This window comes from Streptopelia decaocto (genome assembly GCF_964273445.1).
Source record: "Streptopelia decaocto genome assembly, chromosome: 1".
Lineage (NCBI taxonomy): Eukaryota > Metazoa > Chordata > Aves > Columbiformes > Columbidae > Streptopelia > Streptopelia decaocto.
The window spans coordinates 54,704,812-54,725,729 of NC_138663.1; the positions used below are offsets into that span (position 1 = coordinate 54,704,812).

At 41.8% G+C, this 20,918-nt stretch overlaps 1 protein-coding gene across 6 annotated transcripts in view; it reads left to right on the forward strand.

Annotated features, from left to right (window-relative positions):
• Positions 1-8,548: 8,548 nt before the first annotated feature.
• The window catches only part of KCNC2 (potassium voltage-gated channel subfamily C member 2), a gene marked incomplete at both ends in the record, with an annotated part of 105,527 nt that continues 93,157 nt past the window's right edge, over positions 8,549-20,918 (forward strand). For all 6 annotated transcript variants that reach the window (XM_082066098.1, XM_082066100.1, XM_082066096.1 and 3 more), the window contains one exon: positions 8,549-9,184. In XM_082066098.1, the coding sequence (XP_081922224.1) occupies positions 8,549-9,184 (636 nt within the window). The remainder of the gene's footprint in view (positions 9,185-20,918) is intronic.

Below are 20,918 nucleotides of genomic sequence, written 5' to 3' on the forward strand. Positions count from 1 at the left end.
CTGGCACCCTGCCTCTAAGGAGGAAATGCTGACGATGCTGCCAGCAATGGATCTGGTATTTCCCATCTGGCTGTCCCCTGTCAGGTAGGGTAACGGTCCAGTTTACAGGTTATAGCAGAAATCTGTGCCAGCATCTCTAACTTTTGCAAGAAAGACTGAAGCACAAGCAGAGGAGATATGCAGTGTTTATCTCTTGAGAATACTGTTCTGTTTCCATGGCAGTAGACACCTCAGTCCAGATTTCGGGCAATCTTGTCTGCAAAGTAGCATGAAAAAAATTAGGAGAGAAAAACTTGACTGCAGTTGAATGGAGGCAGTCAAAATTAATCAAGCTTGCATACGGTGAGATTGAGTCTGCTGTATGAGACTGCAGACACTATGACGAAACCTCTTTGCTTCCTGCATAGCTAAGGCATCTGCTTTAAAATCTGCCTGTGTCAGTCAGTGAGACTCTGCGCGAGACTTCTGCCCCTTGCACTCTCAGAGTTTCCTTTCTAACAGGTAAACTATAGCTGCTCACAATGGGCAGACAAAACCATTGCACAACATAATTATTAAACTTGGAATCAATAGCAGAGAATGAACTATTGTGACAAAATCTCTTCCATTCACTGACAAAAGGTCAACTAAATGGCCGCTGCTTCATGAATGACTCAAAGATCATAAATGCAAACATCTTCAGAAGATGACCTATTAAAGCAGATCCCTTGCCTTCTTGGGATAGATATATTACGGTCTCCTACTAAAAAATAATGAAAATAATGGAGTTTGTTAGCCACAGAAATGAGGAAAATGACAGATACAGTAGGCTTCCAGTTAAACTTTGGTGGAGCACAGAAACTAGGTGGAATAATGCCAGAATCATCTGAAAATGCTTGTAGTCCTTTTAGTGTGTTTTCATTGATTTTAATGGCATGTGAGGGAGGGTTTACTGATTTCCCCAGATAAATCACCATCATATGTGGGTCATATATCAGATTTGACGTGATTTTAGGAGATGATCAGTAAAAGCTAGCATTAAGTGAAACATGAAACTACTCCCAGAAAATTTTAGTAAATGGAACTTTCTTTTAAAAATGTAGACTAGCTGTTCAATAACAATTGGAATATTGATTGAGGTAGTAGACAGAGTGTGTGCTAGATGATAGATAATATAATTTACTAAAACAAAAATGTAAAGGTCTCTAGGGTTTTCTTTGTCATTGTTTGTTTTGGGTTTTTTTGTTTTGTTTTTGTTTTGGTCTTTTTTTTTTTTTTTTCCTGAAGAGATTGCTAGAATAGATAATAAGGCACCTCTTCCATTTAGATAAATTTAGTTCTTTCAGGGCATGCTCTTCCATAGCAGAAGAAAACTCTTTGTCCTGTATCTGTTGATTATTTATATTATGGGACTGCTTAAGACTCGCAGCAAGATGAGGCCCTCATTATGCTGACATGAAGTTTTATTATTAACGTATTGTCAAAAAACTTCAGTCAAAATAAATGAGATGGATAAAAAATAGAAAATTGAAGAAATGTTGGGAGCAGCATTTCCCAAAATATTCATGAACCTTGTGTTCCTGTGCCAGGAAGCAGAAGCAAGGTCAGAGGAGGCTGGCTCGTCTCTGCTGGCTGAGGTAGCCATGTGGTAAGAGAAGACACATGGCTTGGGCATTTCCCCATTTTTCCATCTCTCTGCACTTTCTGATTACAAGTAATAAGATTTACCCTTTTTGAATGATGGAAGCTTATACCCAAGAGCTGCATTTAGTTTGGAGGTACTGTGTTTATTTCCCTGTTCCTCTGGACTCTATATGGTTGACTAAGTCATTCCAAGACCTTTTTTTTTTTCATTTTCTGTATGTGTATAGAGAACCTGGAAGGAGCACTGTCCATCTATTTACATTCTACTTGAACTAAAGAGTAAAAGCCTGTTGAGGAGCTCAGTGCCATTCTCACTGTTTAATCAGTTTTCTTTACAAAGCCACTGTCTTGCTGGCAGGTGACAGTCACTGAGAAGTGGCAAGTTGTGAATGAGAAAGACACATCACTGACCTTTAACTGGAATTGAAGCAAATTTTCAGGATAGATCAAAAATTCATTCCAGCTACCTCAGAACTGGGCACTAAAAACATAAGTATGGACAGAGACTGAGGCAATGCCTCCTTTTATAAGCAGAATGTGATATCCTGTATCTCTTGAGAAATGTGCATCCAACAAATGTGAATCAGTACTGACAAAGCTACTTGAATGAATTACAGCAGGAACAGGTGAGTAATCCTTCTTTCCACCATCTTGCATTGCTAATACCTCTGGCATTAGTAACTGGGGGGGAGTAAAAGGGCACCCCTGGGTCATTAATGAAAAAGGCAGTGGCTAGAAGAAGGTGCTGGGGTGGCTGACATTTGGGCAAAGGATGTATGGGATCCACTCCTGATTTAGAGGAGAAGTGGAATGAAAAGCAAAGGGTGATGGTTTCTAAGGGTTTGCCCCCTGTGACAACAGGTACTTTTGGTCTGGAAATTTATGAGGCTGGTTGGAGGAGGTGACTGACTGGAATGGTTCCACTTGCATTATATGTGTGTTCTTGTAGCACCGTGTGCAGAACAATCCTGAGCTGGGGAATTTTCACTTTATTTTAACCATGCGGGAGGTAAGCGCTGGGGGTCCCGGCTGATTGAGGCTCTGGAGGGCAGGGGGCTGCTCACAGCAGGGCAGAGGCAGCGGGAAAGGGATGGGGCTGGCACTGGGCAGCCCACAGCCACCTCCCTGCAGGTACCTTCCAGTCCCACTGCCCAAACCTGGCTGTCTGCACCCAATATGCTTAGTTGGTATGTTGGCATTTGAAGGAGTGCATTTTGCTGCTGAGGAAATGCTAAGAAGGTTGCTCAACTTGCACGTTCCAGCGCTAAGGAGAGCTTTGGAAAACAAGGAAAGGTGAGAAGAATTTGGGAGAGGAGCGGACAAAGAGATAGGAAGGTGTCACTGGAGGGAGCTGGGACATGGAATGAGACAAGCTTGAATGTCTCTGTTGGTGGGAATCTGAGGGACACCCCATGGAAGGAGCCCAGCTCCACCTCAGTGGCCAAAAGAGAATTGGCAGATTCTGTGCTGGAACTGCCTGAATCTGGAAAGGTCGAAGAAATGGTGTAGCTTATGGTATCAGAAGCTTGTCAAGAGGAATGTTGCTTTGAAATCATTTGAACACCTGTGGGTGGACTGGAGGACCAAGAAGACAATGAAACCATACAAGCTGGTGTGCTCCAGGGTCTCAATGGAAGGAAACATGAGGGTTTCTGTGTGCATCTGTGTGGCTCAGAACTCAGACAGGAACTGTGTGTGACACGGGGCTGCAGCTGGAGTTTACACACGGTAAAATGGTCTGGTCCCAGCTCCACAGTAATGTCGCTGCGCACTCCCCTTCCCAACACCCCTTTCTTTTGAAAATAAAAACTCGAAGCCTATTTTAACGTACACAAAACTTTACCCCCCACTCCCCACCCCCAGGGAAGGCTGTGACTCAACCATGTAGCTTGGGTTGTGCTGTGGATTACTAATGAGGCAATGCAATTAGCGCTCACCTGTTTTTTCTACTGTGTCATGTGTCTTCTCAGGACACCCCAGTCTTGAGTTCCCTAGTTTTTCTTTCCTTGGTAAATATAACATACAGAGAACTTTTCATGTTTTTCAATGGGATAAATCACATTCCTCAGAATTTCACAAAGAATTGAAGATCTGGGGTGGGGGAAGGCAGATGAAGCACACCCATGTGTACTCAGCTTCTCGTATAGGGGACTCTTGCTTGCTACTAGGGAACTAACAGTAGACTAATTTCATTACAGTTTTCACATTTTGTCCATTTGTCTTGTCCAGTCTTAGTTTTGTTTGTATTTTCTACAGTAAGACCTTTTTTTCACCAATTCTGTGATATTGATCAAATCAAGCTTATATTTCAATTGCATTAACTAAAAATGCAATCATGCTTCAAATTTAAAAATAGTGACAACTTTCTGCTGGCTCTGTTTCCAGCCTAGTCCAATTTAACTACATCATGGCTCCTTACAATTTTATTTCACAGACATTTACTTAATCTATTAATTCTTTTTTTTTTTTTTTTTCGCTTTCAGAGTAGGATTCTGACTTATCATCAATGTACTTCAGTATAATGTGGCTGTCATGTTCTGCAAGATCTATAATTAATTAGTACATCCAGTTGTAAATAGTGGAGATTATTATAAATAATAGGGGAGAACAGAAAAATATGTGAAAGAAATAAATAGAAGCTTAATAATTTTTTTATGACAGTGGATATTTAAAATAATTAGTTCATTTACTTAATGATCAACTAAACTGATAGAAATTGATCATATTTTGGCTGTGTTGCACTGTCTTCAATTACAATTTTCCATTATAAAATTGATTTCTTGTTGTTGTTTCCTGATTACCACATCATATGAAAAATATGAAATGGTGACCCGCACTAGAAAAACTTGGTGCCTTCTGTCTCTCATGTCCTCAGGAAGGCAGATGATAGTTGGGCAGGTTAACTTTCCCAGGGAACCCTGGTCAACAGGGACAGGGCTCCTCCAGAGGTGATTCAGGGCATGACTGTAACTGGAGTATCCTCCGTTTGTCCTCAAACTTGTTTTTCTTTTCCACAAGTGCTTTCTTCCATTTACTCTTTTATTGTCAAACAGCTGGTAACCCAATGACTGCATTGCAGCACTCAAGCTTGTGAGGAGAATGATTGCTAGTAGTAAGTAAAATACTAATTTGGCTTGGATTCCTGATAGCAGTCTTCACATCTAATTTTATTGCTTTGTTGTTTAGAATAATAGCATAAGAACTTTCCTTCCATAGTACCTTATCCAGCAGGGAAAATTGGTTGTGCATTGCTCGGTGTCATTCAGTTCCTCAAAGAAAATTCCAAATATTGAGCTATAGAAATGTCTCCACTTAACATTTACATGAATATGTTTGAGAGTATGTGTAAATAGTTGTGGTGGGTTTTTTTGTGGTTTGTGTTGTTGGTGTTTTTGTTGTTGGTGTTGGGTTTTTTTGTTTTGCTTTGTTTTGTTTGTTTTTTATTATTTACAAATATATTTCATGGTAAGACTCACTCAGGAGGCACATTTCTCTCTCTTATATGTGCCTCATGCTTCCACATCTACTGGAAGCACTGAAGAGTGCAAAAATTCAGGTCAGTCTCTTCTAGGGAAGAAATGAATTCATAAACGTTACTGCAGTTGGCTATGTAGAATATTGCCATTCAAGAAAATGTCGTCTCTGGAAAGTCAATGTCTAATATAGCTTCATCCTTTATTGAGAAGTCTGACACACACCGAAAATAAAAGGAAGAGTGACACACAGAGAAATTAATGGCATTATATTTAGGAACAGACATGTTGTAGAATATGGACATTTTGATGTGACTGAAGGGCTATTATATTCTGGAAAAGCCCATTCCTTTTCTTACCAACTAGAAAAAATGTTTCTCTGGCTTGTTCTTCCCCATGCAATAAAAATCACCTCATGCTTAAGAAGTCTGAAACGTAAACAGTTTTCTCATAATACATACGTTTTTTCATGACATTGGCATTAGACAGTATGGCTATGAAGCTTTTCTTTATGAGATGCCATCTTTGTTAATCTTAGGTTTCTAAGGTTGTTGGGTGGGTTGTGGGTTGTTTTTTTTTTGGGGGGGGGGGTGGGTGGGTTTGGGGGGATTTTGTGTTTGTTTTGGTTTGTGGGGTTTCATTGGTTGGTTGGTTGGTTTTTTGTGGAGGAGAGTGCTTGTCTTGTAACTTGAGCACAGATGTGGGACTTGAGCAGACAGTGACAGTTCAGAGGGAAGTCCTGGTGTTCTGTGATGATACAGTTTCTTTTGGCAGCTACTGCCACCCCATGGTTTTCCATAATGGATGAATGCTGTAGAGCTTCAATATGTTGCATTTTTCCAGAATACTCTCATAGGTCAGAGAGAAGAAAATGAATATTCATTTTGTCTTACTCTCCCCCTCTCTATGTCACCTTTTCAGAAAAAATCCCTCCACAAAGTAAAGCAAGTGTGGCATGAGCAATGTTGCTTTGGTTTAGGATGGGTGAGTCCTTTCCACTGAATTTACAACTATGCAACTGAATATTAATTTTGGCTCCCGGGAATTTTCACTAACTGATTATATCTGCTTGGGCAGGATATATTTTGCATTTCTTTTAGGAACTTTGAAACATACATCTGGAGAAAGCTTTTGAAACCCATTTCTCAAAGCTGCTGCTGCTTTGGGAGTCTGTGTTTACATCATGGATACCACATACAGACAGAACTGGGTTAAAGCAATCTGGTCTAAGCACAGTGTCCTCTGACCGTTGCTTCCAGCAGAGCTTTACCCACCCAATGCCAGCAAGTGCCCAGCTGAAGGTTCTGATGTGGAATGGGGATGCTTCAGCTACTGTTATTCCACTCATTACTTCATGTCAGGGAATACCCTTTGCGTGGAGAAAAACTTTTATTTTGAGGAAGCAGCAAGAGAGATCACCTCTCATTTTGTACGTCTTCTCTGTGAGGATGGAAGCTGCTTTCCCTTTGACCAACCCAGCTGAAAGGAAGCATCAGTAAAATAGACTGTAGAAAATAACCCAGTTGGCTTGGAAGCAGAGACTTTGGCACAGGCATTGGTCTTCCTTATATGTTGATTGGTGACTTACGACTTCCATCCACCGTGTGGCCCTCAGCTTCCAACATACAAAGTGTACCGAGGACCAAGTGTACCCACTGCACTGTATCTGGTTTTTTTATTTCCAGTTGACATGAAACTTGGATCCCCTCTCCTAGAACCCTCCCTCCCCGAGCCCCGGAGGCCGGGACTTCTCCGGCTCCTGCCCTGCCCTGCCCTGGCTCCGGGTGGTCCCCGGGATTCGCGTCGCTCCTCGCTGCCGCTGTCACCCAGCACCGTGCGCATCCCCTGGCCCGCACAGCGAAGCTCCGTGATCCGGGTGCTGCATACACAAACCTGATAGGTGAAGGAGCCACTTCTGGGGGGGATGAGCAGCTTCTCTCCGCAGTCACCTGTAGCTAGGCGCTGCTGTGCCTGCGTTCCTCCGAAAAATAGCTGCTCTCGGCCCCGATCCCTTCCCGCGTGTTTTCCTTAAGTGAACTAAATTTACATGTGGCTGGGGCGGAGGTGGTGTTGCCTTTTTCGAAGAGATGTGGTATTTGTTTTTGCTGTCGCCTCCCTCCGCCCCATAGGGCTGGGAATGGGGGGCTGTGGAGGGGTACGGAGGAACGACTCCCCTGCCCCCGCCCCGGGGAGGAGCTTCAGCCCCAAATGAGGTGCGTTTTCACCTTCGGGCTTGCCTTCCCGAAGAGGCGCTGGGATTACGGCAGCACCGGTCCCCGAGGTGCCCCAACCCGCTGCCCATGGCTCTGCTTCCCGCCTGCGATGCTCGCCCGCAGCCCCGCTGTGGAAAGGCGGCGTCTCCCTTGTAAGATGAAGGGAGCGGCATTTCCGAGCGGGCGGCGGGAGCCGCTTTTGCGCCTTTCGGAGTTAAGCATGGAGGGAGGTAAAACAGCTACCTGATCGCGGAAAAAAAAAAACAAAACCAACAAACCCAACAACAAGTAGTTCTTGCCTGGCAGAGAGGCAGACACAGCGGCTGGGAATCGGCGTCTGCCGCCACGCACAACCGGAGCCCGCCCGAGAAGCGGAGCCGCTTCCTCTCCTCTGGCAAAGGTAGCGGAGGGGCGGCGGGGCGCAAGAGGGGCTGGCGGGGGGACCGCGGAGAAACCCCACGGCAGTCCCCGCGCTGGTTCCACCGGCTCTTCCCCGAGATGCACGCCTGTGTTCATGGTTTATTTGCGAAAGTAGCAAGCCGAGCTCCACACAAAAAGCTTTTCCAAGGGCGTGCCTGCTGCCTGAGCTTGCCGGAGAGCTTGGTATTTCTTCCCCAAAAGCAATCCCTCCCTCACAAAACAGACGCGGGTGGGAGGCGGGGGGGGGGTGAAGGAGAGAGAGAAAAACCTCTAATCCTTCTTTTTTTTCTCCTCGTTAAGCTGTTAAGATAATAAAAGATAGATGCCCGTTAAATAATTAACCGCACACTTTCAATTCCATCAGCTCGGTTCACGCATCCCCGCGAGGGAGAAGGGGGTGGGGACGGTGGCGGATCCGTACGCGGGAGAAGCGGCAGTGCCATTTCGGTAGCCTGCTTTCGGGGAAGCGGGGAGAGAGCCCGGGGCGGGCAGGCGGCAGGGCCGGCGGTGGGTGCCGAGGGGCCGGGGGCTGGCGGCGGGGCGGGCCGGGCCGGGAGGGTGGCGAGATCACGGTGGGCGAACGGTGGGATGGAGGGGGCTTGGGCAGCCGGTGACGGCGGGGAATTGCCCCTCTTCCCCCCCCTTCCTCCCCCTCCCAGTGATGCTTAAGGGGCTTCTCCTCGATTTCTTCTTTCTGATTGCGTTTAAGGCAGAAGCTCGTTCCCCGCGGACCTGACCGCGACCGGCTGCCCGCCCTCCCAGCGACCGGTCGCCGCTGCCACCTCCCGCGCCGTCCCCAGTCATGTCCGACCCGGAGCGATGGGGAAGCTCGAGGACAACGAGAGGGTGATCCTCAACGTGGGAGGCACCCGGCACGAGACCTACCGCAGCACCCTGAAGACCCTGCCGGGGACCCGCCTGGCCCTGCTCGCTTGCGAGTCCCAGAGCGAGTCTCCGGGCGGCGAGGAGCCGCCGCCGCCGTCCCCCCCCAACCCGCCGCCGCCGGCGGGCGGCTGCCCGGAGCCCGGCAGCGGCTGTAGCACCCGGAGCAGCGGCGGCACCAGCGAGTTTTTCTTCGACCGGCACCCGGGGGTCTTCGCCTATGTGCTCAACTACTACCGCACCGGCAAGCTGCACTGCCCCGCCGACGTCTGTGGGCCGCTCTTCGAGGAGGAGCTGGCCTTCTGGGGCATCGACGAGACCGACGTGGAGCCCTGCTGCTGGATGACCTACCGCCAGCACCGTGACGCCGAGGAGGCCCTCGATATCTTCGAGGCGCCCGACCTGCTGACTGGCGAGCCGCCCCCCGACGGCGACGACGATGACCTGGCCGCCAAGAGACTGGGCATCGAGGACGTGGGGGCGACCGCCGAGGGCAAAGGCGGACGCTGGCGGCGGCTGCAGCCCCGCGTCTGGGCACTCTTCGAGGATCCCTACTCCTCACGGGCAGCCAGGGTAAGCGCCGCCGGACGGCGCTCCCGCCCGGGGCGGCTGGGGAAGCCGAGGGGCGGCCAGGGGTGCACACGCCACGGTCCCCTGCGTGGGCGACACGTGTATTGAGGAGAAGCTTGCCCCGCTTGGGATGGGCGTGTGGAGGTGATGCTTTGGTGGGCCACTGAGTGCGGGTGACATTGGCCCCCAGGGGCAGTGCAGCTTGTCCATTCTGCATCTGTAAGGGATGTCAGGCAGTGAGGGGGGCGCCACTGTGCCAGCATCTCCCCATGGGCTGACATGGGAGCTGTGCCCTGAGGAGCCTGCGAAGGATCTGCTCTTACGCCCCTGGTCTGGGTGGGGTGTGGAGGTGCATTCACTGGGAGAAACATCTGTGAATGTGGTGGGGGGAGGTGAGTAGGAACAGTCCCAGAGTGCCCTCAACCTTTCCATCTGCATGGAGTCCATCATCCCTCCCCCAGCCATCAGAGGTCTTGGGTTTGGGTTGAGTTTCAGGAGAGTGACCTCAGCCTTTTCCCAGCTTTGCTGTGTCTGCGCTGGGAGGTGATCTGAGTTCAAAAAAGTAAGTGTGACAGGGGGTCACCCTGGTTCTCCCTCTATTGATTTCTCAGGGTGACCCTGACTGACTCTGTGACTGAGGGTGTGGGTACAAGGTGGTAAATGATCATACTACATTTCCTTTCTTTAGACAGAGATTTTAAGTTTTGGTATCAACTCCTTTCTAAGATGATTTGGATTTTAATTCCCTCTTTTAGTTGCCTTTGTGATGTGGGTTTGCTTTTTAACTCAGCGCTTTGGAGCAAACAAATGATTGTAATTCCTTTGAGAGAAATACACAGCGGTGCCTCAAATTTAACCACGAGAAAAGCAACTACCAGAAAATCCTCCCTGCAATACAAGAATAAGAACTTGTAATTGGAAATGTTTGATTATAAAATGGTAATAAGTGTTTTGCAGCTTATTTACCAGGATTCCCATGAAGTATTCAGAGCTAAGCCTCATCCTGTAGAAAGTGCATTTATGATGCGTGTCTTCTTCTGATCAGTTCCACTGATTTCACTGGCAATCTCATAGATGTGAATATAAGCGTGTGGCTAAGTGACTTCCTGAATTGAACGCTATGGCCTGATGCAGTTTCTGTGAAAGTTAGCAACTTCTCTGAGCACAGTGAGGTAAGTTAAGCAGGAAGTAACAGTCCTCATCATTATTACTGTCACTTGCTGAGCACCAGCATTGTTTGTGTCTTTGAACGTTGCCCACCGATATGTTTTCCCTTGACAGCTGGCTCCAGCTGATACTTGAAATACATTTTTAATAAAGGATCGGTTCTGAAGAAAAACTATCAGAAGTGTCTATCTTTGCTCATCAATGACACACCCACGTTGCTGGCATCTTAGCTGTCTGAATCCTAAAGAAAATCCGGCTGTCAGTTACCTGAGAAAACAGTATTGCATGCGGTGATTGCCCTGCAGGTTGTCTTTCACTTACTGTTTCGTGGAAAGTTGCTGACAATGTCAAATCTGCTGCTTTTAGGATAGGGAATCTTTCCACTCAACTTTTCTGGAGAACTGAGGAGTACGGACTAAATGTTAAATGGAAGATACCAGGAGAAATAGGAAGGTAGGCATGCTGATTACAATTGTGCCCTGGAGTTGTAGCTGTCACTTTTGTCTTCAGTCCACTTCGGTCTACTCTTTGTCAGAGCCTGTAGGCACTTGCTTTCCAAATTTTACGCCTTTACTAGACCTTCTGAATTGTCAGTGGCTCTTGTAAAGTTATTTCAAGATTGCAAAATGAATGCCGCAATTAATGCTAGAGTAGAAAATTGTGACATGGCAATATTAATCTCTTAGAACGTAAGGTATTTACCTTTTTATAACTTAAAAACTGGTTTTACACATTATATTCTGATTTCAACCCCAGGCAGTGAGAGTAAGGCAGCATCAGAGCTGTAACAACAGCATCTAAATCGGTGTTTTCATTTTCTTCGAGGCTACTACGTTGTACCTTGATCTTTCAGTAGGGAGACAACTTTGAGAATTGCTGGCAAGTTTTGAGGCATTAAGTAAATTTGTTTTTAAGGACCAGCATGCACTTAGTAAGCACTTAAACACAGTAATTTAAGGTGTTGGTAACCTTAGTTTGGAACTGAGACATTACTGTCAATTCAACATTTTGCCACACCTGAAACAAAGACCCTATTTTCTGAGTAGTCTGGCAAATGCCCTTTTGTTTTGTGTCAGCTGAAATGATGAGTAATTCTAAAAACATCTAAGTGAAATTGTGCCCTTACTGAAATCAAGATGAAACTCTGTGAACATCAATCTTTGCCTCATAGTGTTAGCTACTGACTCATGCGCCACTTAAATTATGATGAGGCTGCTTAGTGGTAAACTTTCTTAATAACTGTGGTAATTATTTTTCTAGTATTACTGCCTGATTTAACTTCAGCAATGTCTTTTCTTGGAAGCACGATGATGATAAAAATGGGATATTTTCTATTAATGAAATGGTACTTAATATTTGTGAATTTTCTTTATCCTAAACCGTGATCTCTAAAAATAGAAATTTATAGAAATTCAAATATAAGTTGCCATGGTAACCTATTGGGGGATAGTGCACACACAAGATTATTCTAGCAAGACCATCCAGTGATGTTATATAACTAGTGGAACTAGTTTGTTGACAAGAAGGTTTACTTTATTTGAGATTCTAAAAAAAAAATCAATTTTTAGTGTATGCAGTTTGATGTCAGTGACATCTCCTAAACATATGGGGTTTTTTTTGTAACTATAAAATGTAATCCATGTACATACACTTACTTCAAGACCTGCAACACTTTTCTTTGTTTCTCAAGTTCCGGAGTTACATCTGAATACTATTTCTGTGTTTATTTTATTGTTTTGGATTTCATAGACTGTGAAATGAAAAAGTGCTACTCCTTTCACTCCAGGCTTAATAGAATAATCATTCACAAACTGCTATTTGATAGAATGCTATTATGTAGATACAGAAAGCTACTGGTATATAATACTGTCATAGGAGTGGAAGTGTTGGGCAACTACATCTTTCTGAGCATTGCTTTAAGCGTCTCTGAAACAGACTCCTGATTCTTAAATGAATCAAGCATGTGTATTCTGCAATTTATTACTTAATACCTGTAAATGATTTTGGTATCCTTTGATGGCTTATAAATGCAAAACACTCATTATGATTTAGTAAAGTGCAAAGATTTGTTTAAATAGTGCAAGAGGCATAACTGAGCACTGAGTTTAAAAGAGTGTCTGCAGATGCCCAGCAGGACCTAGAATGTCAGTGCTAGTCTTGGATATAATATTTCAAATTAATTAAGCTTTTAAGGCCTTTTACTTTTGAATAATAGTTGAAACATGATGCTGTTCAAAGAAGTGATTAGTATTTGTCATTGATTTTTCCTAAGGATTATGGATTGCTCACGTACTTAGTGCAGGAACTCAAAAATGGCCGTGGGATTCACAAAGTTCATCGCTATATATCCTTCACTTTCTGAGAAGAGTGTAAATCTGTGACAGAGAAGGGGACAGTGGCTGTGACATTGGGTGGCTCAGCAGTGTGGGAGCCAGTGTGGCCCAGGGCACTCGAGCAGGCGCTGCCTGTGACACTCCTGCCATCCTCAGCAGCTGGAGGCAGGTCACACTCTGCTGCATAGTCTTTATCTACAGGAAAGGTCATGATAACTCGTTTTACAAGGGAAGGATAAAAATTAATTAGTATTGGTTTGTTGTGAGGAGTCACTGAAATGCAAACAAAACCACAAAAGCCTTGCAGTCTCGGCATCGAGATACTTACACCTTGCAAGTGTTCTTAAAAATACTGATCTACTGCCACTTCATTGTGACATGAAGAGCTGGACTTGAGCAGTGAGCAGTATTGTTGGCTGGAAATAAGAAATTCCCATCTACTGCTTTATGTGAAGTTACATTGTTGGAGACTCAGTGTCCTGTAACATCTATATCAGCTTTAAACATTCAGTGGTGTTGGTTGCAGGAAGAATCAGCTGAGATGAGTGTGACGGGAGAAAATATGATTTTATAGATCCCCTTGAAAGGCCAAAGCTACAGAAATTGTATTGGAGAGCATTCTTATAAAAGATAACTTATGTTTTTATTTGGTGGCTTGCTTATGTTTTCTCCAGGTACCTAGATACCTGCTGTGTGCTATGGTGAATATCTGGAGTAGGTTGTATTTTTAGGGCTTTGGCTGTTCATGATGCAAGACAATTTTTATTTTTGGTGGAAGCAACGCTGCTGGGATAGTCCAAGATATCATGAATAGAGTTGTGAAGATATGTTAATCTCAGAATTTATGTTTATAGATAAATAGTGAATTACAAATTTTATTTGCTTTCTTAACAAATAGAAAGGCCCTTTAATTTATAAGTTGAAATCTTTATTCTCTGTCTTTTATTCAACATGGAAAGTATGTATACTTTAGATCTTACCGTTTAATAATTTTTGAGTTATGCTGGCATCTTCCATCTCAAAATGATACTAAGAAAACAGTAAAGGTTAATAAACAAACTGCAAAGAGGTTATTCCTTTTGCTGTGTTGGTAATCAAAGTGCTGAATTTGGTTTTAAGTGGGAATAGAGTCCATTAGATTAAATTGGTCATTATACTTGAAGCATTTAGCCTGTGGGAGCTGTCATTTTTAAAGAAACAGCAAGATTTGTTCCTGATGTCAAAAATCATATTGCATCACTGTTAGAGATATACATGCACTCTGTAGCTTCATGTATACATGGGCTGACTAAATCACATTGCAAGTAATTGTTATTAATTTACTTCTGGCATGCTGGTTTTCACAAGACTTAATTGGAAACTGTAGCTTAATACATGATGTAATCAATATAAACTAGCTTGATCTACCTTAAACATAGATGCTCTCTGATGGTACTGACATATCGGTGAGGTAAAATCATCAAGATTTCTGCCTCCTGAACTTCTGCCTTTTCCTCTACAGCTGTTCTGCCTGATGCTGCTAGTGTTTCCATGGAAACAAGCCAGCTCTTGGCTTCCTCTTCCCATTGAAAACAGCCTTCTCGCTGTCACTTGCTCATCTGGGAAAGGCATTTTGTCACGGCTCTGACATAGATGCCACAGAGATGATCCGTCCTGTCATTTCAGAAATAGATGCTGTTACGTATGTGCATGTGCACACAGCCAGATTCGTCTTCCAACTACTCCAAAATAATTTGGTTAATGGACTTAGGCTGAATTTGCTTTGGTATAACTGGAAGTAGGAATGTGCTGAACACGCACTGCCCAAGAAGATAACGGTGTGAGAAGAATTTTTTTGGTTGAGAAATCTGGCAGATCTTGTTCCCTTCATTTATGTGGTTAATACACAATGTACTATCTGTCATCTTTGTTTACAGTGGTAAAATTCTTAAATGGTTTACTTTGGGTATGAGAACCTATCTTCAAACTGGCTAGGATGGTCATGGCAGGAATAATGCCCAACTTCTGGTGACTGTTGCATAGGTTTCAATGCTACCATCAGCAGAGGTATCACATTAGCATGCCACTGTCACTTGATGCAGTCAGGATATGAAAAAAAGTGATGTAAGAAAACTGGTATCTTTGAGGTCCCTGTATTCTTAAAGTGTCTGTTACTTAGTCCAAGATAAATGTATCAATCGATACCCTGCAAAGAAGTCAGCATTTTTGTTCATTTTGGTGAATTTGTGTTGAGTCATAACCAAAGAAGTTCAGAACTCAGACTAATCCCGAATCCTTGATTCATTCCCTTCACTGTAGGAACTTTAAAATATTTTAAGGGAAGTTTGTGTAAAACTTGCTTGTCCTTTTCTCCCTCAGTGGACACTGGCAGAAAGTGACTGTTCTCTTCCTATGAAGTTACAATTGGGGTAGAAGGATCAGAGAAGAGAAAAGGCATCCTATATAAATTTTTAATATTTTAATAATCTCTTATGAGGTGCTGTCCAGTAGTTTTCAGATGGAAGAAACAAGTTGTTCTTTTTATGAAGTTCTGTTTCAGTGCTCTTAATTTCTCCAGGGACTACCCCTGCTCATCCTGTGATTCAGATTCTTGGCTCATCTTGGGCAAACACTGTTTCTTTCAGCCACAAACAGATTTTTTTTTTTGGTGAATAAAGTAAATAGGCAAATAAAATCTAGATATGGTAATATCTGGAATATCAGACTATAGGTTATCATTTTGCTTAGTGTATTTCTTATAATGATATGGTTCCTTTACACACACTCATTCTTTCACAAGCACACACACTTTCCAGTATAAATTAGTAGTTATATAGGAATAAAAATTTGTTTTTGATGCAATACTAAGGAAAGCTGTTCAAGAATTTTATGTGGGGAGAAAACAAGGAAGCTATGTTCACTCCTACTTATGTGTGCAGTTATCCCCAAAGACCCTTTCTCCTGGTGCAAAGGCTGAAGCATGAAGATATTTTGCACATCAGAAATAATTTCAAGGGGTGAACACAATATACAATTGTGGAACTGTGTACAGACATACTAATATAAACTTATTATTGGCAATATTTATCAACATGATAAAAGGGATTCTAGTTGTAGTGAAGACCTGGTACATTTTCTCCTCTATCTTGACATACACATGTATACATCTATTTAACTAAATGGTAATTTTGTCCGAGAGAGCTGTAGAAGTAGCTGTAGAGAATGAACATGAAATCACACCTATTTTTCTTAGTTCTGCAAAAATGTTCAATTTACATATTTGTTGGTACTTTATGATGACTAAAGCACTTTTGAAGGAAAAACTCCACTTCCATCTGTTAATCAGTACTGTTAAAAATAGAAATCCATCCAATCACATGAAACACAATTTCTTGTGATTTGTGATTTGCTTTACAGAATTTTTGACTGAAGTGGTGACTTGAAGCTTAAAATACAAATGATGCAATTGTATATTGTAATTATGTGTTGTTTCCCCCCGACTCCCCACCTTTAAGTTGAAAATTCTGAGATGTTGCTGTGGTTTTGGTCTTTTTACCAGCAGGTTAATTATTACAATGGTGTAATAATTCAGTCCTTTCTTGTTACAGACAGCCTTTTGTAGTTTCTTAGTGTTTCTAGGTGAACCTTAGATAATGGGTCTTTGATATGCTCCTGCAAAATGCTGTAAACTGGGAAAAATCTCTTACCCCAGTGCTGAATAATGTGGTAAGTTCATTAACGTGCATTAAATTTACCATACAATAGAATCTAGTTTTATTCCTGAAATAAGAATAGTTTCTTAAGTGTTTACATTTTCATTATGTATAGCATGCAAAATTATTATTATTTTTTTTAACTGTGCCTAGTCTTTGAAAAATGGGAAATATCCCTTGAAATTTATGTGTTTGGTTTTTATAATTTGTAGAGTGCTACCTGTATAGCAGTAATCTTCTGTTTTACTGTTTAATCCTTATCCTAAGAGAAATAATTCTCCTTTAGGAATGAATCCCACCACACTAAAATGCTTGCTCACTTTGATAAAAGCACAAGGCTACTCCAACACTAGGGATCTGATAGCATGTGGGATTTTAGAACAATGGAAGTCAAATGCTGAGACTCAATTAATGGCTGAGAAAATCCTTTTTCAGTGAACTGCATGACGTTCAGTAGAAGGAAAAAGAGGACTGCAGAACAGTGCTGTGAAATGCTGTGTACACCTTGTTGCACTAATGAGGAGCGCAGGCTGAGCTCCTCATGGGGTTGCAGGGTGACCAGGTCGGTGGTTGCCCCGGCACTGACAATGCTTAACCATCCCCAATGTCACCCTGCTGGTGGGTGCTCCTAAGCGGAGGGAAGAGTTATGTCTTGTAATCATATTTCTATTGGCCTATGTAATTTCTCAGATCATAAACATTCACAAAATATATTAGGCTTTTATATGCTGTCTACTGTAAGATTGAGGGTAATCAAGCGTGTAGTAATTAGTATTTTATAGAAACAACAGGATTTTTTTGTTTTGTTTTACACTAGTCGTAAAAATTATTACAGGACAATGTAAAGGATATTTTTAAAGTGTGCAACCACGTGGGTATAAACTTTCTTTAGTTCTTAGAAAATACCAAAGGAGATGCCCACCTTAGTCCTTATTTTTACATAAGGTATTCAAAAATTCTCTGTACTTTTCAAGCAAGCTGTCTATTTCGTCTTCTTCATTGGCACTTGCTAGTCCTTTACCCATACGAATGGCAATTATTTTTAATAGCTGCTTTCAGGAGTATCTTAATTTCCATAGGATAATGATTGTTAGGAACTGAAAAAGTCAACTTAGATGTTTTTTTATATCATGCCAAGTGTTACGCAGTTTTTATTTTTGTTTGTTTGTGTGTGTTTTTGGTGGTGTGTTTTTTTTTTTTTTTTTTTTTTTTTTCCTGACAGTAATTTTGCAGTATTTTAAGTTTAATCCAGATATGGTTTAGAGAACAGTATTATTTGTCTTCTTGGTTTCTGATCACATTTGGGAAAGTTGTTTTCTTTCACTTTCAATTCTAGGTCTGATATCTATCTTCAGTTTTCCATTTGAATTTTAGGATATTGTTGATGTGTAAGCACATCTGAATTTCATCTTGAACATTCTTGCATTAGTCTGGGAAATTATTTAAACAAATTACAAAAAAAAGTCACCAGGAACTGAGTTTTTGATCTCTACAGTTTCTTGAGGAGGAGAAGCAGAGAGGGCAGTGTTGAGCTCTTCTCCCTGGTATCCTGTGACAGGGTACACGGGGATGGTTCGAAGAGTTGCTAGGAGAGGTTTAGACATTAAGAAGCATCTCATTACCTAGAGGGTGGTCAAACACTGGAACAGGCTTCCTAGTGTTGTGGTTGATGCCCGAAGCCTGTCTGTGTTTAAGAGACGTTTGGACAATGCCCTTAATAACATCCTTCAACATTTATTCAGCCCTGAATTGCTCAGGTAGTTGGACTAGATGATCATTGTAGATCCCTTCCCACTGAAATAGTCCTGTTCTGTTCTAAATAAATACATAGGTCCTGGTCTTTCAACCTTCTTTTCCCATACAACGGAAAATGAAGTTCTTTTACTGAATAATTATAGTGTTTCATATTTTCATAGTTTAAAAAAGAAAGTGTGTATAGTAAATGGCATATAATAAATGACATCCACAGGTATTTTTTTTAAGTAGAAATCAAGTGATGTAGGATTTTGGTGCAGGTATTGAACATCAGCTCTGCTGTATAATTCATTTTCTGTTCATTATCTGGTAATACTTTATGATAAAAAAATTGATTTAAACACCTTAGTCATCTCCATCCTTTGGCCAGTAAATTTTATTACTGGCTGTATTCGAGACTATTTGAATACAGTTTTGAATTTGAGGGCTGAGACTTTTGTAGCAGTCTGGAGTAATTTTCCTGTTTGCCTAGGTGATATACCTGTGCCACTTGGAGAAAGAAATGGTCATTTTTGTCATTTGTCTCCAAAGCATGCATGTGAAGTTGATGTTGCAGTGACCCATGAATGGTCAACAAAAACAGTTTGATGCATTGCAGCTATAGGGTCTCCTTGGTTAGTCATTGCATATGTTAAATTGGTGCCTTGATAGCAGAACAAATGAGCTGGGGGAATTAAAAAGGAGAAAGTATTTGATAAATGGGAAAATTATGTCTTGGTGAAAAATGAACCATTATGTATTGAAGCAAAGAATGTTTTTTCTTATTTTGGTTTATCATAGTATATCCAGGCAAACCTGGCAAAGGCATTTTGTGTTGCATGTGTGGGGTTTTTTTGAGAGACATCCATTGTTTTAAGGATGAAAGATGTTGGTTTTCTTTAAACTGAAGAGTTATCTACTTACATTTTTGCTGCTATTGTCACTTCCTTAATCTTAAAGTGAGAAGGGAGCTTTAATCTTCTCAAAATGACTTCTGTAATGACTCAGTTTATCACATTATGGAATTGGCTACTGTAGGTATGTACAATCTTGCAGCTGGTCTTCGCCTCAATCCAGGAGCTGTGACAGCTGCAAGTGTCTCCCAAAACTATCTCAGGAGGCTCTCTGGGTTGGTAGTTGCTTATGTTTCCTCACTCTTCAGCCCTACCGCGTGGCATTTTGTATCTTGCATGGTCACTGAGCCAATGACTGGCTATTCTAATACTTCTGAATCAGTGCCCTTTCCAATATTTTTATAATACAATTAACCATTCTGCTATGGCTTGAAGTACAATGATATCTATAGATACCTCTCTACTGTTAATTCTACGTTTTGTAGGTGTGTTAGCAGCTTTTCTTTGAAAGTGTGATGGCATGCATCACTTATTGAAATGAAAACCCAGCAAAATTTCAATGATTTTGTATTCTCAAAAAGCTAAAGACATTTAAATTTGGTATTTGGTAGCAGAAATGTACCCATTAGTCTCTGGAGAAGTGCAGATGTAGTTCACGTTGAATTTGTATTTCATCAGAGCAACCTACTTTGCATTGCAATCCTGACAGATTCATGAGATGAAGGCAATCCTCTTTGAAATAATGTCTACTTTTGTTCAAATAACAACAGCTAACTTTCTAAAACAGTGTGAGGAAAATTATTAAACCCTTGTGCTGCTACATTTTGTGTACTCCTTGGAGATATAGATCAGGAGGTGTGTATTAGTAATTATAATGAACAAACATCTTATTTTACTTGTTTACTAGCAGTGCAATTTTAAATTAACAAAGTAATTGTTACAGTTCCTAATCATACATACGTCCAGAAACCCAAAGCTTGTCTCTGGGTGGGAAAGTCTTGGCAATAGTGAAGGCTAAAGAAAAATGCATGACCTAAATTTTTCATTGCAACTCTACTGCTCAGACAAGTATAGTGTCACAACCGTGTGCACTGCAGAAACAGGGGTGAGAGGTGAGTCTGAGACGAGAGAGAACTTTTGTGGTCCCCTTGTTTTCAAACTTCAGGTGGCCTTATTATCCATATACATAAATATAGATGCAAACATTTTTTGTGTGAATATATATATGCATGTATGTTTATACACACACACACACACATATAAATTTCTAAACAAAAGCATGTATTGATATTCCTAACCTTGAATTATGACAGCCAAGATTTTTTTTAATGAAGAAGGCTGCATCCCAGATCTAATGGCTTATTTCAGTGTTCCTGTGGTGGTTTTGTTTGTTTGTTTGTTTTTTGTTTAATTCAGCTCCTTGCTGTTCAAGTAGACTTTTGTGGACTGTAGAAATATCTTGCTTTGTTAGGTTACAATAGATCAATCATACTGGATATACTTATATATTACTGTATTGGTTTACAGTATTTTGTTAATCATGCTTGATGATAGAGCTAGCATTCCATTGTTTATAAATGTTATCTCACTAAAAATGGGAAACACCTGAAGCAGTCATGTAATTAAAGAAATCTTGTTTTCTGTGAATGTATATCTTATAGGTGACTCTCAGGGCCAATTAAACTTTTTCCTGCACTTGGCATATTACAAAATCTCCTTTGAGTGCAGATTTGTTGCTATCAGAAAGTTCTGAACTCACATTACAGCTTTTTCTCACTGAAGGTTTTGGATCTCTCTCTCTAAATGAGCCCCTTATTTTCATAGTCCTGTAGAGATTTAATGGTTTCCAAAATCTCTGTCCTTTGGTCTAACTTTGTTATAAATGGCCAGTTGGTTCAGAGTTCTTAGGTGAGGGATCGGTAAGCCAAGAAGAACAAACCAAACCAAGGTGAAGTTT